The 25,458-nt window shown below is 35.9% G+C and overlaps 1 protein-coding gene across 6 annotated transcripts in view; it reads right to left on the bottom strand.

Annotated features, from left to right (window-relative positions):
- FTO (FTO alpha-ketoglutarate dependent dioxygenase) overlaps window positions 1–25,458 on the bottom strand; it is a 236,438-nt gene that overhangs the window by 196,580 nt on the left and 14,400 nt on the right. For 5 of the 6 annotated variants that reach the window (XR_010434330.1, XM_064671173.1, XM_064671176.1 and 2 more), the window contains exon 2: window positions 521–598. Coding sequence is in view for 5 of the 6 variants with exons in the window: in XM_064671173.1 (XP_064527243.1) it covers window positions 521–598 (78 nt within the window). In the remaining variant the exon portion in view is untranslated. Of the gene's footprint in view, window positions 1–520; window positions 599–5,955; window positions 6,050–25,458 lie in introns of those variants that run through there. The other variant, XM_064671175.1, reaches the window with a different exon arrangement.

Here is a 25,458-nt window from a genome sequence, read left to right as displayed (position 1 = left end):
CTCATTTGGTTTACTACTCCTGTGTCTACTGGGCCTGATCCTACTTTGGTTTCATTTGAGGTATTCCTGTTTCCACAGTTTGTTTTTTAAGCAATGTCTCAATGGTTACTTATTGTTTGAAAGTAAAATTAAGGTATCAAATCTGAATTTCTATGTTAATATTCTCCCTCTTTTGCCAAACACAAGCTATAAAGAACAGGTCTTTTCACAGCTCAGATAAAAAAAAATTAAAGGAATGATGAGATGTGTTTTATTTCAACAAAGCATGAGAAACTCTGATTGTTACACGTTACCTGGAACTCAGGGCACACCCCTAAAAATAAACTAAGTTCACCAAGTTCTCATTCATGAATATCTCAGTTCTAGAGATCTTATTTCACACCACCTGGAAGTCCATTATCAGCCATCAGGACACCTTTTTTCATATCAGATTTCACAGTGTGTCTTTGAAGAAAGATTTATTTGTTGTTCGGTCCAAAAAGTCATTTTAGTTTAAAACAAGTTAGAAGAAATACATTACCAACTGATGGAAATCATCATCGGCTGGAGTCATATATGGAAGTCTGTTCTCTCCAAGTTCTTCAAGAAGCCTTTTTTTCTGTTTTGGAGGGGTAAAATTGAAACAAAAAATTAGACAAAACCCAAGATATAAACAGAGAAGTATAAAATTAGTTGCATTAAAATGACAAAAACTGGTGCAATTATTTTTCGTTACCATCAATTCTGGAAAATTAAATAAGGAAAAATGGATAAAAAAAAAAAATCAGTGGAACTTCTCTACTTACAAAGCAGCAATTCAAGTTAGGTAGTTTCTCAGCACGTGAGAACTTTTACTCCTAAATTTTTGTTTAGATAATCAGTCCTTATTACACTGATCAAAATCCATGTCAGTCTAACGTTCTTCAAAACTGTGCCTACTTTATAACTGGACATGAATTTCTTACTTATTTGTTGTAAGAGCAAGACCAGATGGAAATGGAATACAGTTTTTACAAGAATGGTAAGGGTGTAATACAAAGGGAAACACAGAATAAGATAAAAAAGGTATTGCAAACGCTTTAATGAAACCAAGTTATATGGAAACTACATATTTCATCACCTAAATGTTACTGCAAATGGAGTATTCCATAGACAAGAGAATTAACTGATAAATAAAAAAATCCTTTTTCTTCTTAATTTCCCTCTTCATCATCATTTTGGGTTGCATAAATAAGTTAAAACAATCCTCTCTATTCTGGCAATCTTATTTAAAAAAGGAAGAAAACAATATTGCATGTAGTAACTAACTCCTGGCTTACAGCAAACACAAAAACAAGGAAAGCTGAACTATTAAGAGTATAACTGTGCATTCTGTGACAATTAATTCCATTTATTCAAATTTAAGCATTAAGGAAGATGACAGAGGTTTAAAATCATGAGGAAGTGTACAGGTTTTGGAGGTTTACAGATCAGTACAACTACAGTAAGAGCAGGTGTCTCTCACTTACTCATCTCCACGCTCACAATGTGCTGAGCACTGACTCTTAACGAGCCCAAGAACAGCACTGACATTTCTGAACTGGCACTGTAATTTCTCTACGTCCCCAGTTTTCTTTGGGGACAGGTTGCTGGCATGTTATGGCCATGAAGCCATTGGATTAAGTTGGCAGAGAATGACATGCTGATTTGCTGCATATCCTAAAACAGTTACACTTGTCTATCACTAACAGCTTGCCAGAATTTTATTACATGGAATCGCTGAAAACATTAGATTGGCTTTATTACCTGTAAGATCAACCACATTAAACTGCAGGGGAAAAAAAATATATTTCAACACGGACTCACATCTGTGGGAAGGGGAAAAAAAAAAGGTGGGAAGAAGAGAGATTCTGACAATTTCTTTGTCAAGTACCAGCCTCTTGGCAAAAAGCACACAACATTAAAATGCACTCCTGTGTATAGGTAGTACTAGTTCACATTTGATTGTCAGATCTGGCTAAGTGCCGCTCTTCAGCTTGATGTGCAGACTAATACACACAGCTGGGTGGTATAACATGCTGCTCATCTCTTATGCAAGAAGCTGTCACACAGATGTCAAAAACATCAAGCTGCTCACAAATACCTCCAAAAAGTAAAAAGAAAAAAAAAAAAAAAGAAAAAAGAAAACCTGAAGATCTGGCTATACCAGCTGGCTGATGTGTAAATCTAAGTACTGTTACATAAGCACTGTTTATTGGCTCTTCAAACACATAAACCCCTAAATAAAAGTTTAAAAATTGCCTTTACTTGAAGGTATCAGGCATCTTGAAAACAATTTTTCTAAATCTGATTTTTAAATTTTAAAAAATTATTACCAGTGTAGCAGTTTATTCAGGTATCATGATCATGTTTCTTACACTTCAAAAAACAATGTTATTTTTATATATACATTAGTGATGCCAATACATGAAAAACCATCTTATGTGCACCATCCCTATAATGTCATCATGCATCGTGCACTGCTTCAGAAACTTTGTTAACTCTGGCCTTCAAAGAGGAGTGAACCTCTACAAATTTTGTAGGCTGCTATGAGTATTACTCGAGCTATTATACCTAACTGATAACTGCAATGAAGATCAAAAGCACTAATGCCCAATTTTAGAGCATGCAATGAACTTCTTGAAGATCTTGACAGACTCTGCTCATTTATTAGTCATAGACAGGCCTATTAATGAGATGATTGATTGTGAAATTCATCAAGTGGAATATTAATAATTGGAATGTCTCAATCACTATAAATTTTTTTTCCAAAGTTTTTTCACGGCAATAGAAGTGACACATTGTATGTTACAGAGTAGAAGTAACAGAAACACAGCTCAGACACATCAAAGTCACAGGCCAAAATGCAGTTACATTACAGATACATGGTTTGTTATTTTAAAATTAAGTGGCATAAGGAAAAGATGGGACTTAATGACATTTTCTGACCAAGAAGCATGACAATGTAAAAACTTTTGCAGCTGACATTTTTCCCTGCAGAGTGTCAATACCATTCTCAAAAGCTTTCATTTCTCTCTTAATTGTAAGACAGAAGTTCAATACCTAAGCTATAAAGGCTTAAGAAGACTTTAGTGTTTCCAACATAAAATTCTCACTTAGTTTCCTCATCAAACAAGTCAAAAGACAATACCTATTTTCCAATTTATGGATCTATGCCTTGGGTGAAACAATATAATACAAAACCTAAATTTATTGAAATCACACAAACATTAATGAAATTAGTTCTGACAACAAATTCAAGGCTGCAATGTCACAACAATTTCTAACACATAAAAACACTGAAAACATTAAGCAAAAGTGTGGTTTTTCCTCCCCCAGAATTTGGCATAAAACCCAGTGAAGGATTCATTGAAGAAACTGCTGTTGTTAACACAAGGGAGACTTAAGTCCATGCAAGTAGCAGTCACCTCTAAAAAGATAACCCAGTTTGCTGCCCTGCATTTCTCCAGAATTTTGGGAAAATGTCAGCTTCACTATACCAAGTAATATCTCTGGGCCTGGAGCAGCATCTCATATAGGTGTAAAAAGTCAGTCACAAAAGACCAAGACATGGACAGATACAGCAGTGGCTATGAAACATTTAAAGATGTTAGTTCTTAGCTATACAATAAGAATGCAGTCTGATAAGCAGTTAAAATAAATATTATATTCAAAATAGCCTTCCAAAAAATACGACTGTATCTCACTATTCTGGAAAAGTCCATTTCATTATTCCCTAAAAATGATTTTTTTTTCCAGAAAAGATGGTCTTTTGAAACTTCTAACAGACATATTCCCAACCTCAGAGGGGATGCAAGTAACTTTTTTTTCAGTCACCGATTACTTATTTACACCTTACAATCAGCACTATGTAGAATAAAGCAAAAGATGAATCATGCTATATAAAGGATACATGAAAGAAGGCAATTCAAACAAACCCAAAATATCTGTGTTGTAACTTACTATTTTTAGATATTTATGCAGAGAAAACAGCACAACCAGTAAAAAAATTCTATATAATCATATACACTCTTCCTTGCAAAATAACTGGATTTTCTGACTCATGTCACAGTGACCTAAAGTTCCACCTAATTTTCCCTTAATTTCATCACATCAATGATTTCTGTATTATTTCCATAAAGTTAGATTGAAAATGTTCTTCATTTTTACTCCCCTCCACCCTCAGCAACCTTTCAGCAAAGAGAGCTAAAAGAAAGCTGAACATTTTATCCAGGCTGAATTTTACCTGTCTCATGTCTAGATCTGACAAATAATCTCACTGGGGCTACAGGAGGGAACAACACACTGCTGGAGGTGAGGCTGCAAAAGGAAGGCACAGCAGCTCTGGAACATCATCTTCACTCCCAGCCTAAAACAGCTCCTCTGCCTCAACTCCTTTCATCAGAAGTTCTTAAAACATTGGCTATTTTTTCATCTTAAAAAGTTTTGCTAACTCCCTGCTGCAGTTTTTACACTTTTGAGAAATACTGACCTGGGACCAAAACTAGTAAAACTTCAATTTTTTTCTTTTTGTTTTCAACGCAATTCAATGTGTTTGCAGAAATTTCTGGGGTAGATCCTAAAAAACAAAGGGCCTCTATTCAAAGCATAAGAAATTATCATCTCCATCTCCAGTACTGTTTTTCCCAACAGTCTTTTGTTTTCCAAAAGGTTATCAGGTATAGAAAGGTACTCTGAGAATGCTTATTGTCATGAAAGAAAGATCTGAAACAGAAGTACAGATACAGACCTTAGGTTTTCCAAAATTCTCTCCTTTCTATTAGCTTGTTTCCCCAGATAAGAATGAACATTAGAGTCTGTGTTTCACTTTCATTCTTTTTTCTTTTAATCAACTATAATAAAACATGGATTTCTTTCAAGTCCTGCATGAAGCAAAGGACTAGTGCTCTGAAGTGAGAGCTCAACAGCTTTATAAAGGAGGAAGATTAAATATATAGCAAAAATTTTGTGGCACAATAGTAAAACCCCACCTAGAAAAAAGTCACCACTTTACAGGAACTTCCACAACTTTACCTCCTAATAGTCTCTCACATGTTGTGTTTTTTGGTTTCTTTTTTAATAAAATAAAATTGGGATAGTTTCTTAAGGAAGGAATGTGATTTTGAAGTTAACATTTGTTTAAACTACAAGGCTTTCCAAGTGTTAGCTATTAAAACTTCATAGCTACCAAGATCATTCAAGTGGCTCACTAAAACAAGTTATGTCAGAAATGAACCTAGAGTAATAAAAAATATATTCTAAATGCACCATTACAGCTTTTATTTCTCCATTATCACATATATTAGATTTCAGAATTTTTTTTTCTTCAAATTATTTCTGTAAACTCCACTCATCAAAAAGATCTTAAGGAACTGGCCAATTTTAGAGTACCATTTACTGACATGAAAAAGTTATATTTCCAGCTTACCCTTCATTACACTCAAGACTTACCAAAAGCCTTGTCTTGCTACATTCTTTCTATAATTCAGACTGCCAAAAATACTGGTAGACACATGATCATACTGTACCACACTTTGTTTACTATAAGATGCCCTCTCCACATCCTACTATATGTCAAAAACATTTTCATATTAAGGGCAAAAATGTGCATTATTATTATTCTATATACACTCACATTAAAGTTATCTATAACTCTCTAACAATATTTCATGTCCCCATACTTACTAATTATACTACAATAAAGTATGCTTGTTATTTAATATGATCACAGTGAAACGTGTTCTCCCACTGAAAAAAAGTCCAGTTACAAAAGTAGCAAAACACAGCTCAAGTGATCAGGGCACAAAAAAAATTATGTAATGAACAATCTACTGCCATGCAAAGACCTCAGGTCTAACAACCAACATCTTTAACTGAGGAGCTGTCTGAGAGTCTGTTTGATATTCTTTGCTGAAAATGTACTGTTTGGCTTTGCTTACTAATTTCAACCTCTCTTACCCTTTCTCATAAATCAACAGGGCCGGATTTTGGTTCACACAGACCAGTCATGCACATGCACAACACACTCAACCGATGTAACTGAACTAAGAGTTAATTTATGCATTGAAGCAGCTTAGTAATGTGTGAAAAATGTCTGCTGCCAGTATCCCCTCTCTCCCCACCTTGACGTGTTAAGGCCCCTTAATTGTTGTTTTAACCTACAGGAACATTGTTCCTTTGGCCAGTGATTGTTAATGGAACAGAACTGGCAATTTCCTTACCTAGCTGAGTGTATATTTGTCACACATGGATTAGCACCTTAAGTAATCATAAGAAAACTTTGAAGCGATAAATAGTTCAAACACTGACACTTTGGACTGACAAAATGTCCCTAAGCCTCCTCAGTATAATTGTCAATAAACTTCTGATCCCTCTACCATCACTTCAAGCATCTTGATACCATCATCCATTTCTTGTTCCTTATCACTTGTGCATCCTCTTCCAGCAAGTACCAGTTGGTAAATGGGTCGGCTGTATGTATTAGGTGAGAAGTAAGAACATTCAGACTTTGTTTGAAAATGATCAAGCTTCAATCAGATCTCCAGTTCTGAGTTTCTTCTTATACATACAGACACAAAATCATACATGTACTTAAGAAAACAGTTATAACAGTGGATACTTTTAGTGCAACATAGTTGTGATTCACAGTGAATAGATAAAGACACTGGGGCATTTCTGCATGCCATTTTTTGCAAAGTTTCTTAAAAAGAGTCAAAAGCTGCTGAGAAACTAAATTTCTCACTTGAGCAGTTCTTAAGCAGCTCAATTCCAAAGAATCAGCAGACAGAAACCTTGGTGACTGTCATCAATAACTGATTCTGCATCATGTACCAAAAATACACATCCAGTCACCAAGAAACCAAGTGGTTTTGACCAGCTGTGAAATACTAAGCACCAATCTTTGACAGAGAAAAGACTCAATAAAGAATAACAGCAGATAAAATAAAAATCTAAATTATAACAAGAGTTAATATCGAAACAAGGATACATTTGGTGTTGCTGTCTGTAGACCTCTCAGGTTCTAGTAACATGAAGATACTGATGCTGCTTAACTTCTATGGAGTCCCTCAGTAGAGCTATGTAGCCTTAGGAGATGCACATTGTGCTTAGGGATGGAAAATAATACTGACATGGTGCTTTTTCTCCTTGAATAACCCAAGGAAACAGAAAGAAACATTAAGAATCACCACGTTGTTTTGGAAAGTATTGCACATCTGCAACGTGGAATTGTACAGATTTCACTGGGGTCTAATATCTAATTAATGTAAGAGCAAACACACTGACCAACAACCACAGAATGGAACAAGGACCTCCAGAATGAAACCCCAGGGCTGATGCAGCTTAAAATGCAGATTCGGAACCTTTGCAACAGGCTTTTAACTTCTGTAGATATAGAGGGTTAAAGAACTTTCAAACACAAACACAGGCAGGTCACACTAATACACTTTTTCAGAATCACCAGTAAGATCAAAGATACAATTAATTTTCTTACAGCTTTTCCTCATTTCCAGAAAATAACAAGCCTTGCAGGATTTCTGGGCTATATATATATTAATAGGTAATGGTAGAAGCAACCATTGTGGAACAAGAATACTTAAAAAAAGGGAAAAAAACCCTTAAGTGTTAAAATATCACCCAAAAGAAAAAGCAGATAAAAGTAAAGTGAAAAGAAAATGGATACTTGAAAAACTATAGATATTTCCTTAAATACTTAAATTTAGCATCAAATGCAACTTCTGAAGCCCCCTTGATAACACTGCTGAAGACAGTGTTAATGTAGAAAGAGCAGGTGTTAAGTGCAAATGCATGTGCCAAGCAATGGGCTACAAGGAAGATCAATAAGGAGCTAGAGCATTAAATTTCACATTCTGTAACTGTCATGCCCATTACACAGTATTTGAGCATCTTTCTAGGCCATTACAAAATTGTTGACTCTTGATATTTTTTACAGAACCAAATTATTTTCCAGAGATTTTATTAGCACAATAAGCACTATGAAAGTCTAAAAGCACTTACAAACTTGGCGAAACCTAAAGACCTTTAGAGCCTTCCAAGACATCATAATTACATACTTACAGAATACATAACTGTATTCTTCAGTCCAGAATGAAAAGACAGGAAGATGGCTGAAAGCCTTATAGATAAAAGGAAATGTATTCCAGGAACACTTTTCTGTTAGTCACATTTCACCAGATACACGGCTGAGGTATTTTAAAGGAGGTATTTACAAGATAATTCTTGAGAGTATATGCCACAATTAACAAAATCACTGCAGCACAGTGCACAGAAAGAAGGGGTATGTGAGTCCCCCGGGGTTTGGCTGCAGAAACAGTACCATACTTCTTGCCTCTGGTCTTCAATCATTGTGCTTTGTCCTTTGCAAGGACATGATAAACTCAAATTTTCCTTCAAACATTTCTCACACTAGAGGAGCCTTTGAGCAGGAGTTCTGTGCAATTCTCTCTCCTCTCCCCAGAACAATTTACAGGCAACCATCACCAGTGTGTTATCATGGTTAGAATGAATGCAGTGTCATACAAATTGTCAATGTCTTCCCAAAAAAGCACAACCATTGAGATGTCATTTTTGAAGGAACATGGGGATACAGCGTTAATACAGCTGAATCACTTTTTACAAACTATTTTCAAGGACATAAACATCAGAGATCACAGTATGTACATAAATTTAACATATCAATATTTGTACAAGACTGTTCAGTGAGGAAAAGTACATTTTGCAACAGTTGGACCAGATAATCCTTGAGGTCCCCTTCCAAGCTGGTACTTTATGATTCTATGATTTGTAAGAGTGACCTGTGTAATAAATGTATAGACACTGCTTTGTATTTATAACATACTAATTTCCTAATTTTGCATACACTACACCATCGGTCAAATGATGGTAACACTCACTTAGAAAATCCATAAACTACAGTTGTTGCCTCAACTTCATAATACAACAACTACTAATGAAATACTATTGAATTTTGGCATATCAGTTCAAGAAGGATATTGCTCTACGGGCTGCTGGAAAAATAGAGGTTTTTTCTGTAACAAAAATAATTTAAAGAAACACCTCATAGTGAACAATTCAAACTTGTTTAATTTTATTTAGCTTGAAGGCTTTGTTTTGTTCACAGTCTCCAAAATAAGCCACATGGGGAACATTTAAATGTTAAGTTGGCAGCCAATGAACTGCAAAATTCAGAGTCTGAAACGCTGGACAAGTTCAGACCAGAAACAATAAGCACAATCTAAAAGAAAGGGTAATTAAGCATTGGAGGAAATACTGCTGTGTAAGATGAATTCTTCCCCCTGGGAATTCTTTCCTATATCAAGCTCAGAAGTTTTTCTAAATGATACATTTTAGTTCAGTGGTTCCCAAACTGTTCAGACCAGCAGACTAGGATGAATCATCCATATTTCCTTAAGAAGTTCTGCACATACACCCTAACCAAACAAACATGAGGCAGCAGAGCCACACTGACTGAAAGTTTGATGCATCTCATTCCTCAGTTTGGTTTTGATTCATCACTTTGCCAGTCACCAGTGGTCAGTGAATCAGGAGACCCTGGTCTACTTCACTAAGAATATATTTTACTGAAGTCCTAAAGATGGTGTTAGATATTCTCTTCTGCCTCACAATTCAAAAAAACTTAGAAGTTTGTTGGGATCTGTATTTCACAGTGCTTGGAACACTCGCAGTACTACCATAAAGTTAAAGAACTACAGCTAAAAGAAGGACTACTCATTGTCTTTCACTCACATTTTATTTTTAAACTGGCTTTGCATAATGTAAATAGTGTTAGGGAATACTAAAATACAATCAAGCAGTGATCTGCTGTGAAAGAAGTAGATCTGTTAAGCCACTTCCTTTGTGCCAAATCCAGGCAAATTTAATAATGCAAATCAACATTTTGCTTAAGAATACATTTACTGAGCAAACTTAAGAACTCCTACATTTTCAAATAATGCTGTTTTAATAAAGCAATTCTGACTCTTGGAAAGGCTAATACTTAATTTCCAGTTTTCATTTCTATTATTTGCATATACACACCTTATTTCTCGTTAACTTTCCCTCACTTGCAATGATCAGGTGTAATTTTGCAGAGCAGCACTACTCAACTAAAATGGACAAGCACAAAAACTATTTCTTAAGTCTTGCCTGAACATTTGTTCAGGGAAAAAACTTTTGCCTGTTCTTTCTTCCCATACACTTATCTTCTTAATTGGTCTAAGAATTCTAGACAGTCCTGTTGCTACCTCTGTTTGTATTTTGAGAATGTGAAGTTCAGTAATGACAAATCTTTTTAAACATTCTCTCTTCCCTTCTCTATGCTATTCTCAAATACAGGCTGGATTTCTGAAGGTAAAAAAGACAGAGGCTGGCATGTTCCAGATTTCAACACAACTCTCCTTTGCCCTACTTGCTGCCTTCTGCTGAAATATCCTACACTTCTACTACTGCATGTTTCTTCTGCCAAATTTAATAAACAAACAATGAGTACTGACTCGTTGTAGAATGGTTAGGATCCCTTGCCTAAACAAAGGAAGAAGAGAGGCAGCCATACTGACCCACACCAGATACTAAAGCTGTACCAGGCTGATAGGAAAATACAGACATGTTTAATCAGCTGTGTGGTAACACTCAAAATTGAACCCATGAAAGGACCCAATAAAGTGCCAAATAATCTCTGTATTTTTAAGTAAATATTTGTATATGTTATATAAAGAAGTCATCAAAAAAGCCCACTGTAAATTAGTACAATAATGTAAATTAGGACAGCGATGGTGAGGAGAGGTAAAACCTGTCTATGAAAAGAGATATACACACACAAAAAATAATCTTAATATGGAAGTACAACTTGACAAAGAGGATTGTTCTGAACTCTCATAAAATTAAAGGCACACAGGAAAGTGTCCATCCAAATTAAAATATTGCAGACACCTTAAAACTCTAAAGTCTCTTGTTTCCTTAGAGCATATGTCAAAGACAAGAATAAATAAATTTCTTTCCTTCAGAATGTCCACACGGACAAGAGTCAACCATTTTGTAACCTGATACAGTGGTTTCACATGTTGAGGTACTCTCAACCTGAAATTCAAAAATCTAGGCCATCCTTTTTGACATGTAGTATGCATGTCTGTGTTAGAACCATCTGAGTGACAGCAGCTCACATGCATTAATAAGGGAGGCTGAGGGCAAGGAAATGACATTAAGAGAAAGCTGCCAGAGCCACCTTTGTTCTTATTTGCTGGCTTAACACGCTGTATTACTTCCCTTTCTACAATGGAAGTGCTTCAGCAGTAACTAGAATTCAAGAAGGGCTGAATGAAAAAAAGAATGAACAATGTAGGATTTACAAAAATATTCAAAGGGAGGATTTTAAAATTAAGTAACAGACAACTGCAGGAGCTTATGACCCACATTTAGCACTACTTATCCTGCATTTCCCATCTAAACTAAAAGTGAAAAAGGTTTGATGGTCTCCATGCAGAGCTGAACTTCCATATGACAAATGCATTAAACTACTATTAGTTGAACTAATTCATTATATAAGAATTCCATTGGATTTTTACCTAGGAGTTAAACTGAAAAAAAGACTGTGGTTACCCAATAATTTTGGGAACCCTTAACTCTATCAGCCCCTGCATTTGGAAAGAATCATGACAAGGATACCTACTCACAGCATTTATTCAAGGACCTTTTGCTTTTATTTCTATCAGAACAATTTTTCTATATAAACTTTTCCAACTAGGAAAGTGCAAAAAAACCCCACGTACTGTTTAACTCAGACATCTCATTTGTATTTTCATACCAAGCAGAGTAACTGTTTGAACATCATGACAGGAGAATGATCACCTTTAACATGCATATGAAGAATTGCTGCTCTAGAACAAAGTACAGAGGTCTGTGCCAAGTTTGATGGAACACTAGCACAGGCTCCTAAAGCAACCCATTAGTAAAAGACACTGCACTCTAATTTCTGCGGTTCCTCGTTCCATTTCTTTTTTTTTGTTCTTTAACTCGACAAGTTAATTGTTCTGTGCTTACAAGTTTTCAATAGCCTGTTACAAAAAGACTCAAATTTGTTTGCACTACACACCACGGGGATTAAAAAGGAGTTAATATATATCTATTCAGAACTATTGTGCAGCAAATAGCTGTGTTGTACAGGGCTTAGGCTGTGACCCGCTTAACTTTATTCATAGAATGCACAATCCATCACGTACAAAAACACAGAAGAAAATGTGAGGTGTTAGTAAGTACCGCTGTTAGTGAGAAATTCTGCTAATTATTACACCAAATAAGCATAGTCAACAGGCCAGAGCTGTGAGAGGGCATGTTTCAGGGCATTAAATGGCTGCCTTGGATGGAGATGAATATATTACACTATGCCCTTTAACAATAAAACAATTTCCCTGACACTCACAAACCCAGGCAGCTCCAGCACGCAGATGAGGAGCTCGACTGTACTCGGCATACAGCGATGTTCCAGTGCCACCTAGTGACGGGCACTCCATTGTCTCCCAAGATTTATAGAACAGGAAAAGTTCAAAAGCTAATTCAGCTCGAGTGCAGAGTCCGCACAGCACGGAGGAGAAGTCTCACTCTTGGCCAAGAGCAGACAGACAGAGCGAGGTCATGGTGAGACAGACTCCTCCTCTTGCTTTAAAACTAAACCCGCACGAACTTAAACAGCTGATTAAGTGTCACATACAGTTTTCTTACAGTCTACTCTTACGGTCCTAAACCAGGGAAAAGCCTTGCAGGGAAGGACAAAACCAGCATATTTTTAAAGCCTATACTATGCACTGGAAGCTTCGGATAGCTTGGACAGTTTATGAAATTGATTTTAGGAAAATATTTCATCAACTTAATATTTTAAATTTCTCTCCTCCCCCCCCCCCCAGTTTTGAATGGACTTTATTATTATTATTTTTATCTGGAGTGCTTTCACAGCTTAATAAAGTGTTCTAGAGGCTGCAAACTTGGTACATTCCTCCATTCCTTGTTTAAATGTTGACACTTCCTATACTTCTGCCACCGTACTTATTATCACTACAATGGAGTTTACAGCCATTCCACATCTCCATTACTCTGTTTCCCCTCTGCTGATCAGTACTGCAGTTCAACATTTAAGTCCATGCAAACAAACTAAACTTTGCAGTTCAATCTAGCTCATGAAAAGCCGTGAAGAGGTTGAAATATTATTTTTTAATGAATACAAATTAATGCATGCATAAGATACAAGCACAATTATCTACCAATAAAAAAATTTGCATATTTAGATCAAGTTAAAAGCACAGACTGCAAAAGATGGTGCTAATACAATCCCTGCTATGAATCTCTGCATTTTTATTTCACAACATTTTTACAGGACAAGTCAAGAAAAAGTCTTTATGTTCACTAGACATTTAGCACACACCATTTATTTATGGACACTTTACATACAGATGAGTAAATTTAAAATTCTGCATCTGAACCCCACATCTATCATCATGAAATGAATAGCAACATATTAATACTTTATAGTAGGAATTTCAGTAGAAAACCATCCTCAGCAAAGCTTCTTCCTATTACTGGCATTAAGCTTCCACTTCAAGTGCCTCATGACTCTAAATTTCATGTGCTTAGCTTCATTAAGCTAAAAAAAAATAATACATTTTAGGGTACTTTTTGAACTGCATACTACAGAACAAAGAAAAAAATCTGAAAAAAAAATATAAAATCCCCACCAGGCACTTATTGCTACAGGAGCACACTAAATATGCCTGTTCTGATTGAAATATAACCTCTATCACAAAATTTAAAGAAAGATGCTTAGAAATTAGTATAAAAATAATTTCTCCAAATTCTGAAGCCACAAGGAGTGTGAAGGGGAAGAATGAAGAGGGGGACTAAAAAACCTTAGAAATCCAACTGCGAAAGGCTTCACTCAGAGAGTGGGCAGCACACAGTAACTAAGTTTGGAAACCTTTACTGTAAATGTACTTTAAGTGTTTTAATCTGTACCCTGCCTTAGGACCTGAACTTCTGCCACAAGAATTAATATTGTCCCTACTTTAAACAGCAGATAAAAAAAGCAAGATAAAAAAGTAAGATAATCTTGTTCCTTACGTGTCATATAGGATTCTACTCATGACTTCTCAAATTACTTTTCCAGTTTCAAAGAAAGTACTTGTACTTTCTGAAGTACTTTCACTGCTGTGACACCTTCAAAAGCTTGAATGAGCAGACTGGAGGAAAGGTGTGCTGATGAAAGCCATGAAAAATGGTGAAACAGGTAAGGAACTGTAGAGTCCACAAGAGAAAGAAGGCAGCATTATTAGCAAAAACCAACTGTAACCAACCCCCTGCTTACTATAACAATGAACAAAAAATCCAAAGTTTTATGTTCACTGAATTATTATTGTCCAAGCTTTTAAAAACCTGTCATATTTTATTGCTTTTACAAGAATAGTTCACTTTATCCACCAGAAGCTCTGTTAGAAAGAAAGATGATTTAAACTAGAGTAACTCCTGATCAGCATATTAGAAGTTTTGATCCAAAAGGTCCCAAAATACTGGCTGCCTTGAAAAATACATGTAGATCATCTACTACTTTTTCTTAAGGATCCTGAGATGCACAGCCCTCTGACAGTCAGGGGCATGCTACTGTACTAGATTCCAGATGCAGTCTTAAATTTAAATGCTGCATAAATTCCAATTCTTGACATCCGAGAAGCAAACAAGGAATATGGGTCAAGTTTTAGACAGTGGAATAAGCCCACTTGGGCTTACCTTCAGTGCAGTCCCCGATCAAAACGTCTCAGCTCACATGCCCTAGCATCAAGTTATCAACATTCTAGCTCTGTAGTCCACATCAGTTTTCCAGCCACAGAGGAATGCTTCTCAGAACAGCTATCACCTGCAAAACTTCTTCCCTCAAAGTAAAACTCATCCACGAAGAGAACACATCACAGTAAATTTCTGTCACATTCCGTTTGCAAAACACATCATTCACATATTTGCAGGAATACAACATTTTCATCTGCAATATACCAGCCCTTTCCTCCACAGCATTAAGATTCTTTCCTTAAAAGCTGCAAAAAATGTATTTGCCCTTATATCTCAAGAAATGCTTGACTGACCAAAGCTCAACTGGTCATATGCCTTAGATATCCCACATTCATAATTATTCATATTCTCGAATGATGGTGAGCAGCTACCCAGGCCAAAGCCACCTCTAAAAAAATTGTTAAGCATCAAAGTAAAACAAAGTTTCTAGTATCTACTTCCAATTAAGTATCTTTGCCATAAAATATTAAAACAAAACAAAAAACCACCAGACGATTTAGAGCAATTTCTAAAATTGTGGTCTATGTTCTCTTTAGTTGTTACAGGAAAAAGAATATACAAAAAATTGGCTTGATAGTACTCAATTTTACTTCATTTTCAATATTAATTTGTTTTAATTACATGACATGACAGATCATCAAATGCAAACAGGTTCATCATAGTAATACAAGCTTTGTAGAGTATTTTTAAAAAATTCAATTTACTGTCACCATTGTTTTATTTCTTTCCTGTAATTGAAAGCTATTTGGACTGCATTAAAAAGGATAAAAATTTCCAACAAAATTCATCTGCTCCTCAGCATAAAAATTAAGTTGTTATCCCATGCTTCTGATAATTTCCTTTTAAAATTATGTGGAAAGTCAAGCATGACCTATTTGAACAAGTGCAGTGCAAGCAATACCAACTGTTCTACAATCAAAATTTGCAGGTTCCCTCAAAAACCAAAACAAGGGCACATAAACAAGTATCCTGCACTTCAAGGACTCTGGAATCAATAAAATGGATTTACTCCTATGAAACTGCTCAGCAGTGGAGAGGGCAGGAGGGCTTCTTGTTTTCATCAACTCTTTCAGGCATAGCCACAGTACAACTTTCTTTTGGACACAGTTCTCCAGACAGTTCCTATGCTAGAAAATCCAATGAAAAACTGAGGCAAAGCAAAGCAGAGTGATTCTGGACTTCTAGTAACAGGTCAAAATGTACTTTGATTAATATTAAGCATTTAAGTATTATCCAGTTATTAATTCTTATTGCTGACTTTTGTAATTGTTTTTACATTACAGTAGGTATGGAGTGATATCAACACCCGGAGATTATCCCGATGAAGTCTTGAAAACTGTCTTGTATGACAGTAGATTATACCATGTGTACTACAGAGAAACACTGCTAGTTATTAACAGAAAGTTGTCCTATAGAAAGGTATACTATATCACACTGGGGTTTATCCACCTTACTGCAGAGACAGTCTCTTTTCTGCTGTCAAGATGCTTTTGCTGTATGTAAATATTTAATGTTATTACCATCATTCACTCAGTGCTCATATTGTCTGTTCAAGCATCTATTACTGTCTGCTAGATACACTTGAGGATAACACTTATTCATGTCTACTGCTCAGTCACATGCAGGCCCTACTTCTCAAAGATTCTTCAAAGTTCCATAATTTATTAAACACTGCACAAAGGCCTGTATCATTTGCAGCATTTTACTTGTGAGAGTCTAAACACTGAATGCATGGAAGAAGCTGTAGCAGTTTATGCAATGCCAAGACTGTAGTTTTACCCAGGGTTCTGTAAGCAATTTAAATTTTACATTTCCTGAACTCCCAGGTAAGAACTATAGATCTTAACAGAAAGATACCAAGTGCATTTTGGTTAACATAATTCTCTGAAAGGAAATCAAAACAAGCATCAGCAGTCAGTTTTACACCTAGTTGTAGCTGCATGCATCATAATTTTTTTTTATATTTACCTAAATTCATAGTCCTGCATATAACAGATGTATCACATATGTAATACAAGATTTTATCATCAATTTTACCCCTTGATACAGCTTCCAATAAAATACCTACAAATCAGTTTTCTAAAACACTGAAGTACTGTTAAGACAGATATGAAAAATCATGAGAGTCCTCAAAAGGCTTGCCTAGGATTAAACAGGTCTCTTCAAATCAATCAGTGTTTGTACAAAACAGAAATCTGGATATGAAATGTATAAAATGAAGCACAGTATTTCGTAAGGTATAGCTGCATTTCACCTGCATGCAGAACATCAGTACGGGGTTTTCAAGGTGTTTAAGGCTGGTCTGGTGGTTCAATCTTTTAAGACATAAGCACCTAGGGAGGGAGAGCTTACAAAAGCCTCATTCAAAAGAACAAAGACGATATCTGAAATATAAGACTACCATGAATTTTTAAGGAGTACATTACTGTCAAAATAAAAGAAAAATAATTAGCTGTATGAGAAGGACAGTCTCTCCAATAGTTTGAAACAGGGGTTTGTTTCAAATCTTGGTTTTAGTTTAGACAAAAGATTTTTTAATTTTATTTTTGTTTGTTTGTTTGTTTTGTTTTGTTAGGAAACAGTAAGCATCACAAACAGACCATCCTAGAAAGTGTAAGACAGCACAATTATTCCTTCTATCCCAGTGGACCATCACACTTTATGAACATATGACAACATCTAACTGTTCATCAATGAGGCTAGAAGGAAATGAAAACATTAAATTCAAAAGATCTGCCTTTCAGTTAACATCCTTAATGTAAATTAGGGTTAAATGTGAATAAAATTAATATTTAATCACTTGAAAAACTTCTATTCCTTTCTTCTCTTTAAACACTAAAACTTAATTATAAAATAATGTAAAACAAGTGTAAATTTAAAAGAATCATTTTGAAGATTTGCATTAATAGTTCAAGACCTATTGACACGGATAAAAAGAAGGGGAATCGCAACATTATGTTGCTTTAAAGCAATGTCTGATTCTATTCCTTGCCAACAGACAGCAGGAGCCCAAAGCCACGGGGGAGTGCTGTGGTAGGGAGGAAGGGAGAGAGCAGGATGGAGTGGCATTGCTGAGCACAGCACAGCAAGGCTGGGCTCAGGTAAAAAGTCAGGAGTGGGGAGTGCTGGGGAGAAGAAATCCAGTGTTCAAACTGCTAGAACAGGGCCTCAATATATTGCTTCACATATCACCATGGAATAAAAAGTTGATGCGTACAGGGGCATGATCCAACACTTAATTATGATGCAGCATGATATACAGAAAATAGTGCAAAATCAGGGGAAAAAGCTCCTGACATCAACACAACACCTCTCCAAAGTCTTCCAGCTCTTTTGCTGCTGCCCTCCTAAACTTTCATTTTGAGATCCCACACAAGGTGGATCCTGTGTGCCTTATGTACACACTGGTTATCGTCACACAGCCTACGTTCTCCATCAGTTACCAAGCTGTCCTGTGGGAAAGTTCACCATTCTAGCACAGAATTTTCTACATGTTTAAAAACAACACATAAAAACTCAGATTTTGAGAATCTGTATCTCCAGGAAAGGCAATTTGGCTGTAAAGAACTGAAGGGACTCACTCCACCATTCTCCTCTATGTAAACTTTGAACTACACCCAGGTTAAAAGTTGTTTCCACAAACAGTAACTAAATTCAGAATCTCAGATGTGTTTCCCATTCCTTTCTCAAATATAACTGAAACAATTTGTCACTTGCAAACAGTGTACATAACTGAAAGACAAGAGTGAGCTTTCATGGCAAGCATCAGTCCCACGGTATGTGTTTGAATGACAAAAACCCAAATCCAGGAACTTCTTTCAAATCAGCTTTTGACTACTCTGAGTTGAGAACCTTACCTTCCTCTCTTACACCCTGAAACCTGTACCTGCTAAATTTCTTTTGACTAGAATTCTCTTGAAGTTAAAACCTGCTTCAAAAAACTTTGGCTTCTATGAGGAGGTACATGTTTCATAAAATTGGTTATGTAAGCAACACAGTGAATTTTAATATTAACACCATTCAACAAAAATCCAGCAGGATCATTTTTAAAGCATATCTCTTTCAAAAGCTCAGCTTTACCAAAGTGAACACATCACTAATAGATACCATTGCTCAATCTCATGAACATAATGCAACTTTTCATTCTAAAGGGAAAACTCAAACCCAGTTGAGTATTATGGTTAACCTTCACAAACACAGACAAGTTGAGCTGCACTGAGACGCATATTTCTCCCTTGAATAAGCACAGGTGGTCATTTCATTTCTGTCCTGCTCAAGTCAAAGATAAGGTAGATATATAAATATAGATCTATTTTTAGCAAAGAGCACCAAAATAAGAAAAAGGAAATAAAAACCTGCCAAATACTTTTCTCACTACAAAAAACCCAGCATCCCACCAAAATTATAATGGTTTATTAGACTTGACCATCACAATGCTGGTAATTTATTAAATCCCTTTTCCCAGCTATTTAACTAATTCTGCTAATTGAATTTCAAATAAAAGAAAGTGGTCTTATTTCCTCTCAAATAATGCTTTCCTGCCCCCTGTTTACATGGACTTTGTTGACTGTCCTCTACCAGACAACTTTTTAAAACCTGAATCCCAATCAGGGCCACTCTCATTAAAAATATGACCTTTCACCTTCTATGAAGCACTGCTAACATAAATTACATTTTGTTGTAGCCCAAAGGTGTTAGAGATGAGAGAAGGATAAACAAGGTATAATACAAAAGCCAGTTGGGTCAGCCTTTCATTACAGCCCTTTCAAAAGCTATTAATCTCGCTTGTAGTCAGTAGGCTGAAAATAACTACTTCTTCTAACCTACACTGTACTCAAAAATAGCAATAAGGACAGGTCATGCAAGATGCAAATAATTCTCGGTCCTCATAAAACCACTTCGAATGGTATTAAGTGAACATCACGGCATGTTACTTCAAATCTCACTGACAGGAGAAATCTCAACAATATCAAGTGTACATGTCATAGCAGCTGGATTTGGCCATAATATACCACAAAGAATAGTTATGAATTAATCATGGTAAATTCAAAGCAACTACAAAGTAGTTCTTTAGGGTTTAAAATGTGAATAGAAAATGCTATTTCTCAAGCTCGTCTTAATTTGTCTTTCATATCAGGGTCCACATTTAAAAGAATTTTAAAAAAAAAGAAAAGAACCTTACTTATCTTCAGTCTACTTAGTGTCTTGTTGTCTTCTGACTTACAAGAATTAACACGTACCATTAGCACATTAAAAAACATTCTCATATTGGTAGGGAACACAAGGATACTGGAAATCACACATTACTAGACAGCTACTCAGTAAAAAAACAAAACCAACCAACCAACCAAAAAACTAACCCAAAAACTTGGTAAGTCAATGATAGTTATAAGTGCTGTCTGCAGAACAGATAAGTTTCTTCAAATTTCCATGTTAAGAAAAGCCTGCTGACAACAACCAGGCTACTAACAGACTGGTGATGAACTGGATACACAAAAAATAGTACTTCCCCACATGAAATGTTTGCTAAAAAAATATTCTACTGAGCATAAGTCATGTTTACATGGTTTCAGAATGAAGTGAATTTAAAAACTGCCCAAGAGTTCTGCCAACTAACAGCAATCTCGTGCTTATTCATCTGAACTAAGTAGATAAGTGATAACAAGGAGGGGAAAAAAAAAACCTCAGAAATTTTGGGTTATGCAACATGAACAAAAATTCTGTGCCACATTTAATCACATCAGCATTTTACACAACTGGGAAAGCCCACATGCATTGTAAGTAGAACAACAGAGATTCATATCTCACCTAGGGTCTCTAAGAACCATTGTGAGAAACTTTAGGACTTTTTTTAATCTACTGGTCAACTAGTAAGCCAACTACACACTACAAATCTACTGAAATCTCTGAAAAGACAATTAAACATTTAATGCACTAACCAGTAGGATATTCTGTTAGAACAGATGTGGAGTCAGAAGAACCTTTTACCTCATTTCCAGTGCTAATTCTGTAATTTTTCTTTGAATATGATCAAATCAATCAGGCTTATTTCTCCAGTCCTCCATCTTCCTCCAAGGTTGTTTCAAGACTTAAAAACCAGCAAGAAGCTCTCATATAAATAATTTCAATCAAATATTCATTTTGCCCTTAAACAAGCATATAAACAAAAACAGTCTGTTGTAAAATAATGACATCTGCGGATATGAACAGAAATTACAACATCTGGCTAAATTTGGAACCCATCAAGGTGAGAAGAATGCCAACCACTTCATCACAGCTAATCACCCCTCAACAGATATACCTTTAATGATCAAGATAATCAAGATGATGAAAGAAAGTAGGTTCAGTGCCCAGCTATAGAACTATCAAACAGCTCAGGAATTTGCCCAAGGATAAAGACAGACATGCCAAAAAAAAAGGCAGGTAACTTGCAAAACACATAATAAAAATAATTTTGAAAGAAATTAATGGAAGTACAGGCAATTAACCATCTAGCCTCACTCAAGCAGTGTGAAAGGACCCAGAGAAAGGGCTAGTGCTTTGGAAATCTCTCCCTTCCCCTTCCAAATAAAAGTAGGCATCACTATATTTCAAAGGACCCCAGCACAAGCCATGTACAAGCCAGTCCTTTAGAAATACCATGACAGATTTTAGTAGTAGGCAACAATGATTTTGTCTACCTGCATCCTTCTTTTGGTACTTCATGGCCAATTACAGTAAAAGTTGCTCAACAGGATGAATACATAAGAAAATTCCTGTCATAGAGCAGATGCAAATTTAATTACTTTAAGTTAAACCTTCCATCTTGTCTAGAGGTCCTTCAAAAATGCAACTGTAAACAAGCACTACATTGCAATCAGGTGTCAAGGGCTTATTTGATCTCTTACAAAATATGTCACAAATCACTGGCAGAAAGTGGGTCGAGAGGGAGAACAAAGGAAAAAACTGTCAATGGACTAGGTAGCTCATGTGAGTGTGCCTATTAGTGCACTGGATCTTTCTGCTCCTGTCTAATGCTGTCCATATAAAACCTTCTTAGTTTGACAGTGTTCTGTTATCCTGCATTTGATGTAATTTTTCTGTAGTAAGCAAAAAGAAAAATTTCTGTGAAAAGAACTGATAGAGTAACCAGAGAAAACATTGAAGATTATTCCGCTAAAATATCAATTTTGTGCCACTCTTCATTTGTGATATGTTACAGAACTTCTAAAAAGCTCTACATTTTTGAGAAAATAATCACATAAAAGCTGGGAATAAATTAACTTTACATTGCAACAGAATAGATGGCCCCAATAAAAAAATAACTGGTAACACATTCTCTTAAGGAAGAAAATTACAGTATTTTATAACTGGCCAGTTGTAAAGAAAAGCATTTGTATGTGATGCACGCATTTTACTCTTCTCTGAAACACCCAGGTACTGGGGACTAGAGTTAAAATACCAGACAGCTCTGCAGTCCTCTGGTGGTGCTGAAACGCTGGTAGGTCACTGCTCATGAATCCCTACACTACAATGTAGCTCAGGATGGACAGAGTTTAAATGACAAAGTAATGGTAATGTTAAGAAATTTATGGACTCCCCCAAAATACACTGGGCTAAGGCAGCCGTGCCAGTCGAGGCCAGGCAACAGCTGTAGGTGTGTCCTTTATAAGACCTCTCTGAACCATTAAGCAAAGTCAGACAACCTTTAGGACACACTTCTTCAGCACTGTCCAGCTTTTATAACCTTACAAGTTGGTCTCATACATATTACCTTTACCTATTTAACTTGCCTTAACACAGCAAGGAAAATATCAGAATGGCTCTTCTTACGTTACATACCCAAATACTGCTGTCAGAAACTTGAACTTAATTTTCTCTGCTTCAAACAGCATTAACTTCTACATAACATTTACTGCAGGTTTTGCTTAAGTGCCTATTTATTCAGAAAAAAAATAACTAGGAAAAAACCTCACTTGTGTTCATTAATTATGGTTGGTCTATGTACTGAATCTATGTTACAATGCATTTTCACAAGACCAAAGCACATCCTTATTACTTGTAATATAATGGCCTTTTCAAAAACAGTATCTTGAAGAGTCAACTTAGAGAAGCCCTACTGAGTCAGACAAAACAGGCCAAGGAGTTCCTCTTTCATACAGTCACAATTACCCAAAACTGGGGGGGAATATTTTCCTCTTAGGCTTACAAAACCAAGCCTTTCTATGTTGACCTAAGCCCAAAGAGCAGATGAAGCACACGAACAGGTAGGAAGGTGAGTGCCTACAATGGACAAGGCCTGACTTTGCTTCCCATGCAGGGGGCTATTTTTCCTGTTTAATCAAAGCTGCATACCATATTTATCAAACTGGAAAATTCAGTTTAGTTGTTTAATATATGTCTCTTTTACACTTTCCTGCTACTGAGCAAAGAAACCAAATTGTTAGTTTTCCCACCCAGAGCACTTTATTAGCAGAATACAGCCCTTTAAGAAAGAACTTGAAGAACTTACACTCTCAATTCTCTCTTTTAAACAGGATATTTTCCTCTTGTTTCAAAAAAAAAAAAAAAAAGAAAAACCAAATCCAAAAACCTCAATCACAACTGCTTTAAGTCTAATCTATTTTACTCATATATTAGACAACAGAGTAGTTGCAATCACTTTGCTCAGAATTGATTTTTTTTAAATCCCCCAATGACTTTAACACTGCATTTACCAAAAAAACGCACTAGATCTATTTATCTCATTCCAATAAAATTTAAATAGTGCAACACATTATTCATCTGTGCATATTATAAACTCTTGTGTACATTAAGTGGATAATATTATTAATACTAATGTTTCTTTAGGCTATTCATAAAATAAATGGTAGACAAAGTAATTCCATCTATTACACATGGAGCTCAATAACAGCTGTAAATGAGAAAATTGCAATAGACATACTGAGTAATAATCAGAACTAAAACGACAACTGTAACAATATATCCATGGTGTAAATGTTCTGATTATAGAAACACAGACTAATCTGTAATTTTTCATCACTGATAAACACTGGTAACCAGCCAGAATTCAGATTATATTTTATCCAGTTACTAAAACACAGCTGCAAAACCTACTTGATTTATTAATTTAACGAGATAGATACAACAAATATTTTGTTTACTGTGATACAGAAATACGTGCAGCATGACATCAAATCACCATACCTGCCTAAAAACTACAGCTAGCAAAATGTACCATACCTTTCCACGTATGTAGCTACAAATATGACATACAGAGTTTTGCCAGCATAATGTCATAAAGCTATACTGGCTTGTCAGTAGAAGTTCTCTAAGGCTTCTTGTTAACATTTACAGGCACCACGCGGTCCCAGTTTAGAGCCTGCAAGAGCTCATGTCAGAAAAGAGATTGAGGTGATTTTCCAGTTTGTGAGCTTTTGGTGATCTTAGTTAAAAATGTTTTAATTGCCCCTAATATTTTAAGATTTTTATTACTGTACATGTAATAATGCCTAGAAATTATTCATAGAAGCACAAAAAAACTATGTGGCATGCTACAAACACAACTGAGTAACACTGTAAGGTTAGCTAAGTCTGGATCATTCCTGAGAATGAACACAATCAAAGGCCTAGTATTTGGGATATAAGGCACTAAGTCATCTGATAGAAAACTGCTGCAGTCAAACACCAGGCATGATTTTCTGTTAACAATGCCACTTTATTAACATGAGAAGACTCGATGTGGCAAACACCAGGGACTGTTATGTAAAGGCTCCTCAGGAAAACGCCAGATTCCTTGCATTTTCTGCCTCTTTACTAAGAGTCACACAAACTTGCCAGCAAGAGAGGAAGGAGGTTGAGGTGTGGTCCAGCTTCATGATACCGACCAGATGGGGAAGATGCTGCAATTGGCATAAAGCCCAAGGAGAAAGAAATCTGTGGGGACATGGGGAGAGACAAACATATCTGACAGCAAGACAAGAGCTCTCTCCCAGACATCATCCATGGGGATCCTTCATTCCCCTTTGCTTACATTGTCACTGCACATGCACAGGATGACTGAATATATTATGCACGGGAATTAATCATGCCACTGGCACTGTCAAGAAGTTATTGAGCTTTTATTATGCATGCAAAGTTCTGCCATTTTGCACACACAGATGAAATTTGGAATCCTCAAACAAAGAATTCCAAAATGAAATTAGAAAGCAGAGATTAGGCCCAGGGTCATGACAGCAGAGAGGATTCCACATGCAAAGGAGATTTTCTGAGCATAAGAGATTCTAAATAGTCCAGACTTTTTTAGCCAGGTACCTCTCTAAAGGACTCAAAGCCAAGTCCCAGCAGGTACTTATGCTTGAGCAGGTCACGTTCTCCCCAACTATTTGTTTGGATTTTTTTTGTTTCATTTTTATTATGTGCAGCTATGCTAACATTGCATGCTTTAAAAATCTTCCATTTCTTTCCTCAATATCAACTAAATACCCTTGCTCACTACTTCTCATTGAACAAGAATTAGCAGATGCCCAAGTGAAAAATAGTACTTGCCTTTAAAATTTGATCAGTTTATAACCATACCGAAAGATGTAAGGATTAAATTGGTATTTCCACAGATACTGCTACACTTTCAAGAGTTTAAAA

This window comes from Pseudopipra pipra, chromosome 14 (genome assembly GCF_036250125.1).
Source record: "Pseudopipra pipra isolate bDixPip1 chromosome 14, bDixPip1.hap1, whole genome shotgun sequence".
Taxonomy (NCBI): domain Eukaryota; kingdom Metazoa; phylum Chordata; class Aves; order Passeriformes; family Pipridae; genus Pseudopipra; species Pseudopipra pipra.
The sequence above is the reverse complement of the archived record's forward strand: the minus strand, read 5'-3'. Positions and strand labels throughout refer to the sequence as shown.